The sequence below is a fragment of the Boleophthalmus pectinirostris genome, unplaced genomic scaffold (assembly GCF_026225935.1).
Source record: "Boleophthalmus pectinirostris isolate CB_2022bp ecotype Guang Dong unplaced genomic scaffold, ASM2622593v1 HiC_scaffold_1, whole genome shotgun sequence".
In the NCBI taxonomy this organism is placed as follows: domain Eukaryota; kingdom Metazoa; phylum Chordata; class Actinopteri; order Gobiiformes; family Gobiidae; genus Boleophthalmus; species Boleophthalmus pectinirostris.
The window spans coordinates 18,414,651-18,429,582 of record NW_026570970.1 but is presented as its reverse complement, the minus strand read 5'-3'; the positions used below and the strand labels follow the sequence as shown (position 1 = coordinate 18,429,582).

Genomic DNA, 14,932 nt, shown 5'->3' with positions numbered 1-14,932 from the left:
GAGGTTACACAAGCACCCTCCCCAGTCTGACTACAGCAACCTGCATTCACAATAAGACTCATAAGGAAACTGTACTGTGTCAAGAGAATACATAAACGCAATGTTGATTTAAACTCTTTATGAATGAATTGGCTCTTATTTTGTCTATGATCATTTTGCTCTTGAGTGATTGTTTTTGTGTGTATTGCTGTATTTGATATTCATTTTAGACATGTTCTTCTGTGTGACCATACCTTGCTAAGGTCATGATATCTCCGGGGCTGTTGGTGGACACTACAGGTGGACACTACATGAGCTGAGGGCGTCTTATGGAGCAAAAGGGCCGCTCTGGAGCCCCTCAGGCCCACATGCCCCTGTGCGGCTGGGACCAAGGACCCCGTCTGCGTCAACTTGGACTGGAAGAGCTGCTGTACTAAGACACTCTCACTGGCTGCCGGGCACAAAGCACATAAACACGTACTGAGAGGGAGGATGAGAAGCAAAGGCATTGGTGGGATTGAGGGGTGGAGGAGGAGAGAATGAAAAAAGCTGAGGAAATGGTGACATAAACAAAAGAGTAGAGTGGTTGCAGAGGTTAGGGGAAGGTTTAAGGTGGGCTGATGGCTTAGTCATACTGCACACACTCAAAGTAAGCATTACTTATAACAAAAGGAGGTGGACCGGGCCTCTCAGACACGTGGATCTTTCCATAATAACAACAATGAACTCATTCAGAAAGGCAAATGTGTGTCAAAGCGTGCATGTGGCTCCGCTCTCAATAGCAGTGAGAGATGGGATGAAGATGGCTGCACTACCCACTTACCAAGAAAAACAAACTAGCCTAGTCATTTAAGAAGCTAATTAGACACAGATCAGGAATAATAGCATATTTACATTTAAAGCAATTACCGCAAGCCTCAAAATGTAGTGTTACATAGATTTCCCTGTCATCAATTGGATCTGAGTTTGAAACCTAAACGGCAGTGGGATTAGTGCCATAAGAAGAAACAGTGTTGCATAAGTGTGAGTGTATAAAGATGAAAGCCTGTGCAGTGATGAGGCTCAGAGGTGGAGGGACAACAGCCAAGTGAGTAAAGGGCTAACGTTAGCCGATTAGCCTCATCATGGAAATTATAGCAATTAAGCTGCTAGACGCAAGGCGAGCCTGGCAGCCACACAACGGCCGCCTGTGTCCTACTGGCCACAACAGCCCACATCTGGCACCGTCTATAGACAATATACACACAGCTCGCTGTCTGCTGCATATGGATGAAACCCTCTCATAACGGCACGGGCAAAGCTGCACAAAGAGTGGTTCTGTGTGTTACGAGTTTAGACAAGAGAGGATCTTTGTGATGGAGTGTTTTGACAGGACAGTCTGCTCATATGTCTCATTCACTGGTACTTACACTTCATTGTAAACAAGAGATTCTGAGGAAGAGAGTCCTTGTTTCTGGTTAAGGATCCAGTGAGGTCATACGAAACCTACAACAACACATTTCATAAGAGCTGTTTTTTCAGTAGTGCATACAAAAGACTGAGTGATCACCATAAGTAATGGTAAATATAAAATTATGATATAATCTAATCACATCTTGTCCTACAGACGCACCTGTCCAGCGTAGTGTTTCACAGTGAAGGCGGGGCCCTGGTCTTTCGGAGGGGGGTTTCCATTGCCATCTTTAGTAGTGAGAAAGAGCCCATGTGTGGGACTGGAGTCCAGCTGGGCAGACAGCCTTTTGTACAGAGTCTGCTCTGCCGGCCGCAAGCTCTGACTCTCCTCGTCTAACATCCACAACAGCCCCTGAGGCTTCTGCAGAGGAGCACAAAGAAACTACAGGCAAGGTTCACAGGGGCAACAATAAAACAACAATACAGTGTACAGTACCTTATATTTGTTTTCTAAGATGACAAAATATCATATGAGAGATGCTGAAACTAGTGGGGTTAATATAGTCACAATATTGCAGTTTCCGCCAATTGTAAAATGTAAAATTAAGTTAAGTTAATTAAGTTCAGAACCTGATTTAAAGCTTTTTATTGAACCATCAAACAAAACGAAAATCAAAAAGCCCAACGCAGACACCTCTTTAGAGCTCCTATTCCTAGGGGCCATTAGTGTAAAACTGGACCATAGGGTCAAAGAAGACGTAAGTCTGTGACCCAAAGTACCTGCAGAAAGAAGTCGAGGACAGCGGGCTGGTTGCTAGGGGAGCAGGGTGTTTCTGTGGCGATGCCCTCCTGCTGACACTCGGCCTGTTCCTGCTGGAATAGCACCTCTGAGACGTACTGCCTCAGACGCTGATTGGTCATGTTCACACAAAGCTGGAACGCACACAACAACAAAACAATTAACATGTTTCCCAAAAGGAGGGTAACGGAAATTTGGTTGAAACACACAGAATAGTAAACTATGTTAGCAGTACGACCCAAATTACAAAATAACCAATTATACCAAGAGAATTTCAAACAGACAGTAAGAAGCACAATTTTTTGGGGAAAAGATTTGTAATACAGGTTTAAAAACTAGAATACTATTCAAGGTGCAGATTGTAAACTACTCCAAAAAGAGAGGACTGAATATGAACTAATCCACAAGAATCCCACAAATTTCATTTTTGTAGAGGTCTAAACTATGGCTACAACAAGATTTGCAGAGGACAACTGCAGCTTTTGCAATATGAAAATTGACACAACTCAGACTGTGATTTTAATTTGATTGCAATATATTGTGCATTCCTAACAAACAGGTAGTGGGACAGTGCCTTCCTACCTGGAGATACTTGTGAACTCTCCCTGACCCAGAGTCCCAGTCACAGAAAAACTGAATCTTTTTTGTTTTTTTGTGTGAAGCTTTGGAGCCAGGGCAACACTGTCACTTGTCACACTGATGCAGGGCGTAAGTGCTGAATATGATCTGAAACAACACCACTGCCGAGTGAAGCAGCAGGTGGGATTAAACTTTCTTTGAACCCCCCCATCCTCACCAACTGGAGAGGGCATCGTGCCATTTCAGTAATTCACTTTGCTATGCATCTGTCTCATTATAGCGTGAAGTGTAACGTGAAGTACTATTATATAATCACCAACTTGTACTCAACTTGAACTTGGCCTATATAACGGTACTCATCAAAAACATACCTGGAGTTGTGTTTTGTTTCATTCACACATGTTTAACACACATATCCTGCATATTTAGACTGCATTCTTCATGTTTTTGAGGATTTTTCTAATTTTTATAACATGGCTTGAAGCTCACAAGAATAATTTTTGAGTAATGTAGGATCTTTAAAATGGAAGTAAAGTAAAAAAGAAAATAAACAAAGCATGGTTAAAAATATATGAAATGTCTGTTTTATATTTTAGAACATGTTATTGCTCAACTTTCCAAAGTAAATTACTCTGAGACATGCTGTGCAGTCTAGTGTCCCTCAAGATGAAAATGAATAGGCACCAATCACATAGAACCACACATACTGATACTGCATTGTTTTATTTTTTCTGCTGTTCTTTTTTATCTAACATATTCTTGCTTACTTTGTTAAATCCTGCTTTCTTCGTGTATGTGTACAAATCATGAACCCATTATGTGAGACCATCCATTAGCTCATATATCACAATAATCTAATCTTTTTGTTTGAGACAAGTGTTTTTCTATCTGTCTGTTCAGTCCATTGTACGCATGGTCCCAGCAGGTGGTTGATTGAGTTAGCTCATTAGCAGAGTGCTGAGCAGGTACAACACATTGGTGACAAACAGATCTCTAATTAACAAACATTAATGACCACCATCTCACAGTGAAGGGTGCCGGCTGCCTGTCTGTGTAAACATGTCAGGAAAAGAATCTTTGTTTGTTATTGCAATTATTATTCAACCACATGTGTCTGATGTGCAGTATGGAATGAATGATCACTACCATTGTTTAACAAGAAATTAGGAAGAAATAAAACGATCACAGTTAATACGTTTTATAGTTTTAAGTTTTGAACATATCCAGCTAGTATTTATTCAGTACAGTTGTTTTTATTGCTCGAAAATACAATAATTCCTTCTGTGAATCCTTCTGTGGGTCTGCGACTCTCCACAGATCTGAATTGTAATGTTGCATAGCGCTGTTATCTGCTTTTTTTCATCTTTACTATGTAATTGTAGACAGAGCAATAACATTTCCATCGAGGAAAGCAACTGGCGAACCCTCCACTAGAAATGTTATGCAGTGCACCTTTAAGTAAAGTAAGTAAATAATACATGCTGGACATTTAGTTTTATACATTTTGTGTATTTTTGTAGGTGCACATTTAGCTGCATTTTGTAACAATGTCTAAAAGGGGAGTCAAATAGCAATACTATGTCATCAGACTTAAACGAATAGCTATGGAAATCATTTGGCTCCCAATGTCTTTTCTTGCAACCCTCTGAATTCATCCAGGCTTGGCACTTGGCACATTAATACACCGTCTCATGATCTCTTTTGAATTGCTTTTGGATCATTTTAGATGATAAATCTCGTAATTTTCCATTCATACCATCTAATAACATCCCATTGACTGCCTTGTAGAACTTTATTATTCATCATTTAACAACAGATTAAAAAGTCCCTCTCACTTTCCCGTTCTGGCATTTGATTTGCTCCTAACCTTTCCACGACACTAAAAGGTCATGTAGAGTTTCACATCCACTCAGACTGAAGCACATGCAGAGGTAGACTCAGGCCACGCGCGGGTCTCTGTTTCACACGCTGGCACTGTGACCAAAGTCAAACATACTCAAGCCTAAATAAAAGCACCGCTGATTCCACAGGGAGAGTGTGTAAGCTGGGAGTAGCAGCATAAGCACTCAGCCTCATGGACACGATGAATGGCCTGATTTACACCCAATGACACACACACACAAATACGGACACAAATGGACACACACTCACAAATACACTAACAAACACATATAGTATACAGAATGAGTACACACACACGCGCACACATCTACAGTGATATACAGACTGGTGGGCCTGATCCCTGCTGCTCTTACAATAGAAGAGTCTATTAAGAGTGCATGCTTGATGAGCACATGACAGAATTATAGTCCGGAACAGGTGAGCAGCAATGAGCTACACTATGTACTCTATAAAAAAGGATGCAATGCAAGCATTTTGTAGGAACCAGGAGATAAAAGGAGGTAAGACCAGCACCAGAATTACAAAAAAATCTACAAAATTATTAAATAGAAAATATCACAGTATAATAGTACAAAATTATCACTGAAACACATTCACCTTTATTACATAATTTTTTAAAATAAACCTGGTAATAAACTTGGACTAGATCAGGACTAGAACAGGACCAGATCAAGTGCCAATCAGGACTCCCACTGGGCTCAAACCAGAATAAAATGTGAGGCTTCCTTAAAGGTGCACAATGTAACTTTTAGCCTTGTAACCTTGCTTTGTTTTCCCTGAAATGTACCACAGTATGGCACTATACTTGCTTATTATTTCATTGTAGGCATTCTATACAATGAAACAATATCCATAAAAAGTATACATTCTACTGTAGCTGGGCCCACCTCTCCAAAGATCAGACCTGTAACTTGGCATGGTGCTTGTCTCCATGGAAATAGATATGTTTAATATCATACTGTGAATGAAAAGTTACACAGAGCACCTGTATTTTTTGGCTCCCTTTTTGTCTTTGGTTAATGTAGTTAAAAAGGACTTGTAACATTTTCTTTTAAACACTTCATACCTTAATACGTTACCAGAATATTTCACAGATAAGGTTAATGCTACAGAGTTCACAGTGGCCCCAGACTCAGGGAAACAAACACAAACAATAGATTGAGGGCAGCCAGTTCCTCTGAAATCTCTCACACAGGCCGTCATTGTGTCAGGCCTAAGTTCATCTGAGGACAAGAGAACATGACGCTACACCCACCACAGACCTCACCTCATTCATTAGAACTAAACATGGAAATAATTCTGCAGATATCTCAACAATCTGATTTAGATTAGCTGGAATGCCACAACTGAGACTCTTTTATTAGTTTTAGATAACAGTTTAAAGGTACTGTATTACACAAGATTAATTCTTGTGAGCTTTAAGCCATGTTAAAATGTTGTTACCTTCTCAAAAACATACCTTGAGTTGTGTTTTGTTTCATTCACAAATGTTTGAGTAATCCTTTATTATTAGTCTGTCTACATTTAAAAAACTTAAAATGCTCTGTTCCACATTGTGATGTCATAAAGTGTTAGTTTTCAAGTTAACAGCTACCTTTTACCTTTTGTTCATGGGAGATTGGCATTTCCAGGGTTGAAAATATCCAAATGATTCTAATGAAGGTGTATGGAGTTTAAAAACACAGTGGAGCAGTTCCTGTATTACCACATGTCTTCCCTTTGAGAGAAGAACTGAGCCTTAATATGCAGGGTTTGTGTGTTCAACATGTGTGAATGAAACAAAACACAACAGCAGGTATGTTTGTGATGAGGAAATAACATTATAACATAGATCAGAAAATAGAGTAATATGGGACCTTTAAGATAATGTTGACAGAGGGGATGTGAAAATAGTGCCCTACCTGCTCAAAGCCATTTCGCTGAAGATCTTCATAACCAAAAATGTCCAAGATGCTGATTTCTAGAGCAGGATTACTATGATGAAAGTGCAAAAAGTAAAACATATTAAGTTTCAGTCATAGCATGTCTGTAATGCGTAGTTTGTAACATCTGTAGGGAGTGCCATTGTGAAATTTATGACATAGTATTGGTGGGGTTCCTGTGTAAACAAGTGAAGCACAAACACATTCCTGAAGCTGAGGTTATCTGACTGGGAGTGATAAGAGTCCAAGCATCAACAACATCAAGGATCCTATGGCCTTGTTAGTGTTAAGGGCCTCCCTATAAACCTTGGCTGGGTCCTCCATCTCAAGCATGTTGTTATGTTTTTCCATTTCAGTGTTCAGTGCACATACCTATTGGGTCATGTCACAAACTATTACAAGACTCTGCACTAAAATATGTGACAGAATTGGCTGTCACCACCCTTCTGTGTGCTGACTGATATATTTCATTGATAGGATTTCTGAATAACATTTCAACAATCTAAGGTTACACAGAACCATTGGCTGAGTAAGGTAAAAAAAACAGACACAAAGACATACAAGTACAAAAAGAGGGACACATACTCAGTGCTGTCCTCCTGGCCCTGTAGGTAGTCATTGATACAGTTGACCAGATAACCGAAGAGGCGTCCGTAGATGGCCTTGGCCAGTTGGTCTCTGTACTGCTCTGATATTTCAACTGTGTGACGCCGAGTGATTACATCACCTACAAACAGCAGTATTGTAATAGAATTTTATAGTTGGAAATTTACATTTGCAGATTGTAATTGATATAAAAAATTAAAATGTTGTTTACACAGTATGCAAATGATAAGACAGTTCATTGCCATTTGGTATAGTATTTTACTATAATAAAAGACGCTGGCCAAAAGGAAGTGTTTCTTTCCAGCAACTGCAATATAACAAATCTAATAAACATGTTGTTAAATTCTACAATGTTTTGTAAATGTTGAAAGGTTTTGCAGTTTTCTCATGGGGACAATAATTTTGAAAAAACCTTGCACAATTACTGCCATAAATTGGAGGAACACACTAGGTTCACATCTGATTTGGGTGAGTTTGCTGTAATGGTTAGTTCTAAACTAAACAGAATTGTTCAGAAGGTAAACCTCTACATTGGACTAAAAGTACTAGCATCTTATCAGATAATGAGTAGTGATTGAAAGTGTTTTACAGTAATGTCTCCTGACAATACACAGCAAACAAATCAAAACAAGTGTTATGAGTGGGTGGCACCCAGGGCCGTGTTATTGCAGAAGTTGTGGGAACATACCTTTGAAGTATTGAACATCAGAGGTGAGGGCGGTACTCAAGTCATTGGAGCACACCTGCAGCATTCCAGCAACTGCAACAACAACAGTTATAGGTATAAACAAAAAGAACATTCTGATAAAATGACTTAAGTACTTCTAAATCCAAAATAAGAGCTACTTTCTCTGGCAGCTATATTAATCATACTCTCTTACCCAAACATAATAAACTGTGTATTGGGTGTGACTTCTGCTCCAGGGGACTATGTACTTCAAAGTCCTTTAGAGGTGATCTGCATCAAACCCGCATAACAAGAAGTACTATAGTTCTTTAGGTTCCTATTTCATTTTGCTTCACTTATTTCCTGTTGTGAGGACGTGTTTGATTGCGTTAAACAATACCACTTGATAGAATTGCATGATTAAATATGATCACATGTTAAGCAAATAATAGTGAATGTAATCATTACGTCACTTTACAGCTAATTTTAAAAATCCAATTTACCCAACAGCAGAGCACATGAAAACAGGTTAGACTCATGTACAGATTGTTCAAAATTGATTGATTAAAGAGTGTGCGATGGTGACTCATGGGTCCATTTCTGAGCACAGAGCTGCACACAAACAGGTGACACAGGCCCAGAAAGCACTGCTGACATCACCTGCCGTGACACTGCTCTGACAATGACCGGCTCTTTCCCATTCAGCCGCTGATGTCATTTGTTTACTGCCTCCCAAAGGTCAGAGGTCACAGGGAGCACATGTAGCAAGTTGCATAATGAAGGAGAGACAGAAAGGGAGAGAGACAGAAAGAGAGAGAGAGAGAAAGAGAGGAGAGAGACGGAGAGTGGGAAAATAACATCGAGGGTAATGGCTGGGAAAGAGCGTGTTCCCCTCAGTGATCTCCCGTTACTATGGTTACGTTTTTGGAGAAATATGGCCCAGCGAACAGGTGACTCTTTGGACTGAGATGTGAGCTGGCTAACTGCCCGGTCTCCAGTGGGATAACAATAACAGATACAGAGGCACAGGCGAGGTACAGAGAGGCACAGTTAGGCCCTGTAGATTCAGACAAACTGTGACTATTTCAAAATGTCCCTGGCTTCTGAAAATAATAACTTCATGTAACACTATCAAGAGATATTTTAGTCCATGTGGTGACAAAGATAGCAATGCAATGTTACTTTCCAATTTAAAACTTTGCAAACAGCTGTTAAACGCCCACTACTTTTAGCTCTATAGTCTTCTCAATAATAAAACTGTCCATTGCTTTTTTTTTACTAAAGTCAATATCCTTTTAGGAACACAATGTGAATGTGTCAGTATGTGCATTGACACTTACATACATTGTTAAATTATATTCAAGGCATCTTTCAACATTCCCCATATTGTATCAGTATTGACATCACAATGTTCTTAAGGCCAGTAACATGTAATACAGATGAGGGAAGCTAGAATTTATGTTGTTAAAATGAAGATTATTGTGATTATATAGTGAGTTCTTGGGCCTTGTCACTACATAAATTTTCAAGTTCAGCATTTGTTTACTCATGAGAATACAACATAATAATTTGGGAAATCTGTCTCTTGCCCCCATCTGGGAGTATGATATTATCCCACTCTAGAAACTGAAAACCACCACCTATTTAGACATTAAAATCCTGTTATATACAGAAGATTAAATGTCCAGTGTGACTAATGCAGTCTTATAGTCATGATCACAGGATCCATAACCGGAGCCACGGAGGAGCTAATGGTGACAGCAGCACTGACCCCTGTCCAGTAGCGGCAAGTCCGACGGGACTGCTGTATCTGCATCTGTCACAGCTTTGAAGTGCACATCTCCCAAGTGCAGAACAGCGGCCAACAGCGATAACACAGACTCCACCTCCTAAGACCACAACAACCACACATCAGTTGTTAAAGATCCTATATTACACAAAATTAATTCTTGTGCGCTTTTAGCCATGTTATAATGTTGTTACCTCCTCAAAAACAAACTTAGAGTTGTATTTTGCTTCATTCCCACACTTGAGTAATCCTGGTTTATTAATCTGTCTACATCTCCAAAACTCAAAGTCAACCTTATGATTCTAGTAAAGGTGTTTTAAGTTTAAAATCACACGGTGGAATTGGGTGTTTTCTGTTTGAGAGAAGAACTGAGCCTAAATATGCAGGGTCTGTGTGGTAAACATGTGTGAATGAAACACAACTCCAGGTATGTTTGTGAGGAATCAAAATTGTAACATAGATCAGAAAATAGCGTAATATGGGCCCTTTAATGAATGATGATGATGAAGAAACACACTAACATTATATCACATCTAGTCCTGCACAGTGGTCAGTGACATGTGTAGTCCTCCCTTCTGGCCTCTGTGTTGCAAGCTGGATTCCCAGTTTATACAGTTTCCTGAATGTTTCCTTCCACTCTACACCCACATTTCATGCCCTAATATACTGTCAGACAAATCTTTCATGGTCTACACAAAGTCATATCTAAACAGTATGGAAGAAGTTTTGTACAGTAAATTGTGAGGTGATGATTTTACCTTATTAAATTATATTATCATTCTTTTAAACTATATTTCTGAGCTGACTGGATGTCAAGTAAATTTTTTTCAAATAAAAAAACAATGATATCCTTAATCAGACATTTTTTTCAACAAAGATGATAACACAAGAGCACTTTCATTCACATAATTCTCCCTCCTTATCCGACTCTTCCTTCCTCTGTGCCCTTGAGCAGAGGACGCCTAATGGAGTACCCTATTACAAACAGCTCTGAGAGGGGGAGGTTCCTTGTACGTGTGTGTGTCCCTGTGTTTGTGTGAATATGCACTTTCTCCAGGCGTGATGCTGGAGGAGATATCGGAGAGATAAACACTCACATTAGTCTCTGTCTGACACATCTACAGTCAGACCCCCTCTACAGTGCAGTGGGAATACAAAAAAAGGAGGAAACTCAGCGATAGGGGTGTTAATGAAGATTGACCTCTGGGTTCGTGCTGCGAGTCCTTTCCTGATGAGAGCTTAGACACAAACCAATGGGTGCTCTCTCACTTACAATATTCTAACATCTACACTTGTGTTCATCACTGGACTGTTTCAGAGGACACTAGTGCCTTCTGATCAAACCAGTATCCCTGTGCTTTCCCCACGGCTTGCTCCCCACATCGACTGTTGGATTAAAAGGTGAGACGGTGGTCATTTACTGCTGACAGATGCTGACTGGGAAGCTAAGAATAGAATGTGATAATGGGCTGGGAACACAGCTGGTGAAGCACAGGACAAGCTGTGCCACTGTACACTACAGACACACTGTGCATGTGGAGTGTCTGCCTCAGGCACAGTTTTAAGAGTCTTTACATTCATAATTAAATCATGTTATGACAAGGTGAAGGTTAATGCTGCATGAGGTACATTTAATTAGAACTTACGAGACACTGTTTTATATGTTCAGGCACAAAATGATCTATTTAAAATGTGATGTGAAGTAACAATTATGTGCCAATACCTGCTTGCTGAAGCCTAGTGCTCGGAGAGCTTGCTTCACAGCTGAAAGACGTTCTTTACTTTGTGTTGAGGATGTAGCAACTGGAGGGTTTTCCCCAGGAGCAAGTCCCCTAAGATACCTGAAATCAAATTAGAAATGAAACAATATAAGTAAATCTAATGCAAATACAAATCACACAAATTTAATGAATGTGACCAAATACATGGGGCAGAAGTATTTAATTATAATACAATATATTTATTTCTTTACATGTATCACCCGGGCACACACACACTGTGTTGCCATGAGGTAACATTCAAATGTAAAGTATGTTATCACCAGAAAGTCAATATATGGTATCATCAGCACATATAGACTGTAGCCAAACCATGATAGGAGCCTATTGTACACAGACAGGAAGGCATTGAACAGAGTTTGCACCACCTCGGGCAAATGTTAGATATAGCTGTTGACATGACCAATATGACTATAGGGTCTGGATTTATTCAGCCAAACAGTGCGTGGAAATGTGGGGTGTCAGAGACAAAGCTGGATACCTTCAGTCACAAACATGACCACAGTTTAGTGTTATTGTATTCACATCACCTGTGAGCCAGAACATTGTTGAGGTAAAGTGTACTCTTCTCCTCCGCTGATAGGCCCTCAGCCATCAGATAGAAAATAGTGAAGTTGTGTTGCTGAGGAGCCATATGGACCAGACGAGACTTCTCCAGCATGTACGTGAGCACTCGCGCTGTAGAGACAAGACACTTTAAATACACAGCCCACAGAACCTTTTATAGAACCTATTATTGTTCCTACAGCAGAAAACATGTGTCTGTGATTAATGACCTCTTTAAGAGTAATCAAATGAAAAGGAAGGTGAATTCAGGTAAGCAGAGGGAAACAATATATGATCTTCTACTGCCCTCTGCTGGTTTCCTCTACTTTAGTGCATTGCAGTTGGGATCAAAATCAAGAACAGTTATACAAAAAGCAAAAGAAAATCAGCTTTTTAATATATTAAAACAATAGTACTAATGTATATTACAATATTATGCTATAAAAGAGATATTTTGTCAATTAAAAAAACATTGTCAGTGGCACAAATATTGCTTCTTTACTTTTGGAAAAAACAAAACAACAACAAAAAAACATACAGTGACAAATCCATACCTCTGATTATTGTCCTACTCTTTTCACAGTATTGAATGTTCAAAAGCTTAATGAAGCGGCTGGAGTTCCTGTTTTGCTGTGTTTTAGCATGACCAAAAGCTTCCAGTACAGAGTTTACCTGCAAATAGACAACAGATTAAGACTCACATTTTATACTGCAAATATAATGTCTCTCAAAATCATATTTTAAAATAAGAAAACAATGGGGTCTTAACAATTCCATCCACTAGATGTCAGTGTCTCTGTAGTAAATGTCCTCAGATGAAAGCAGAGCAGGCTGACCTAGATATTGACTCATATTGATGACTTCATCAGAATATCATAGCACTTACATTAATTGCATGAGAGGAAAAGGAAATCTATGGCCATATGGATAGTGCACTGCATACACTATGGGGAAGCCATTTTAACACCAGCTGCCCTTCAAAATTTCCCCATCCATTAAGTTGTCTGTGCCACACCCCATATCAGAATTATCACTTGAATGCTTTTCCTGAACAGACTTTAAGCTCAGACTCACATGTTTCATCCTGGAGTCCAGTGTAAACCCCTTAGAGCTGGAGCGAGCACTCAGGTGCCTCACGATGTGCTTACAAACTTCTGTCTTCCCAGAACCACTCTCTCCACTGCAATGACAAAGCAATAAAAAGAAATGAATGCATTTATTTATTTTAATAAAAACACTGAGACTCAATGCATGATAATGACAATAAATGAGTCTTCATCATCTACCTCATGAGCTGTTGTATTTTGTATCATGCACATATCTACAAAAATGGCAGTTTTCACTTTACAGGTATTTGACAGCATGTATCACTGGGTTGTATTAATCAGACATATGGTGACTTTGTAGCTTATTAACACGCACACCCCTATACCCTGGACTGGGACTTGTGTACTAACAGCAAACAGATGGTTTGAGAAGGTCAGAGGCTTTAGTAATAGCCCCAATGAGAGGTGCTGCTTGTCCCTGTGTATCTGCTACTAACAGCTCTGCAGAGAGTCCAGTCTCAAGGCCTCTGCCCTGTCTTTTCATTTACCAGTTTTTATTGGATTTCAAGGGCATTTTCCAGCCCTCCACGGAGATTGAGCATGCCGATTGCTAAAGTGTGTGGCGTTTGGGCTTTGCAAGGTTAACATGACTGTGAACTGCTCTTTTCATGCAGATAGACTTTGATATCTATAATTGTACTTCCTGTTTTAACATGAACAGATGTGGCATAAGAAGAAGTTTGAGAAGTTTGAGAAGAGCAACCATGCTCTTCTCAAACACCAAAGCCTACTATTTCATACAACAATTGCTATATATAGAAACACTTCACACTGTGATTTTGTTAAATGAATGTTCTAACTGACAGCAAAAAATTATACACTTCTTCACAAACTTATACTTGACTAGTGTAAAACTGTGAATAATGTTGCATTTATGATGGTATTAGCTGACAAAAAAAGTAATAATAAGAAAAAACATAAAAATGTTTATCTGCACCTTGACTCTTAAGAAACACCATAGGACTTTGCATACTGTGTTATTTTTGTATCTGCTTTGACTATGTGCATCGTTGTGTGTGATTGAGTTGGAGATAGCATGTGGTTGGGGTACATTAAGTTGCCAGATTGGTTACAACTCAGCAGGAATGTTAGGAGAGCCGGAACGGGATTTAATTGCAAACAGGGAGCAGCTCTGTCTAATTGAGGGACAAAGACCATGACGGTGCAACGCTCAGAGCTAATTTCCATGTTTTTGCTGACCTAAACACGCCCACCTTTTGGCCTATTCAAGCCCTCAGGTGAATGTAGCAGGTGGATAAGAAAGGGGTGTGGACATTATTATTATTAAACCAGGTGGCTATTGTAATTTCAGTGTTACTACTGTAATAATTACTCTGTTGATTACCCTGCAAGGTTGAAGTGAAAAAAAAACTAGAGCATACCTTAATATAAAACATTGAGGGCGCCTCTCCTGCAGCATCATGTGGTATGCCCTCTCTGCTGAGGAGAAGATGTGTGGAGGTAAAGACGAGCAGAGGCGCCCCGTCGAGCTCAGATACAACTGACTCACCTTGGAAAAAAAGATGAAATGAAGAAGTATTGAGTAGTTAAGGTTGATTTGAATACCAAGTTAGAATATCTGTAAAGGTGCATTGTGTAACTTTTCTGGTGGAGGGTCCATCAAATGCTTTTTCTCCATGGAGATATTATTGTTTTGTCTGAAATATTTCACAGTACAGCATTAAACGTTTCTATCATCATGGAGATCAAAGCACGCCAAGTTACTGATCAGATCTGTGGAGAGGCAACCCGGCACACAGTCAGAATTCCTGTTTTTCTAGGTATTTTTGTGGAATAAAACCACCTGTAATTGAATACATGTAAGGCAGATTTGTTTAATGTCATATTAAGGAACATTCAAAGCAGA

General features: G+C 39.5%; 1 protein-coding gene across 2 annotated transcripts in view; it reads right to left on the bottom strand.

Annotated features, from left to right (window-relative positions):
• The window catches only part of myo16 (myosin XVI), a 75,954-nt gene that overhangs the window by 23,752 nt on the left and 37,270 nt on the right, over window positions 1-14,932 (bottom strand). For both annotated transcript variants that reach the window (XM_055152650.1, XM_020939158.2), the window contains exons 13-25: window positions 14,448-14,575; window positions 13,034-13,139; window positions 12,514-12,631; window positions 11,944-12,091; window positions 11,359-11,476; window positions 9,618-9,735; window positions 7,868-7,939; window positions 7,159-7,300; window positions 6,553-6,625; window positions 2,152-2,304; window positions 1,592-1,792; window positions 1,389-1,464; window positions 234-430 (exon numbers count right to left, since the gene is read on the bottom strand). In XM_055152650.1, the coding sequence (XP_055008625.1) occupies window positions 234-430; window positions 1,389-1,464; window positions 1,592-1,792; window positions 2,152-2,304; window positions 6,553-6,625; window positions 7,159-7,300; window positions 7,868-7,939; window positions 9,618-9,735; window positions 11,359-11,476; window positions 11,944-12,091; window positions 12,514-12,631; window positions 13,034-13,139; window positions 14,448-14,575 (1,650 nt within the window). The remainder of the gene's footprint in view (window positions 1-233; window positions 431-1,388; window positions 1,465-1,591; window positions 1,793-2,151; window positions 2,305-6,552; window positions 6,626-7,158; window positions 7,301-7,867; window positions 7,940-9,617; window positions 9,736-11,358; window positions 11,477-11,943; window positions 12,092-12,513; window positions 12,632-13,033; window positions 13,140-14,447; window positions 14,576-14,932) is intronic.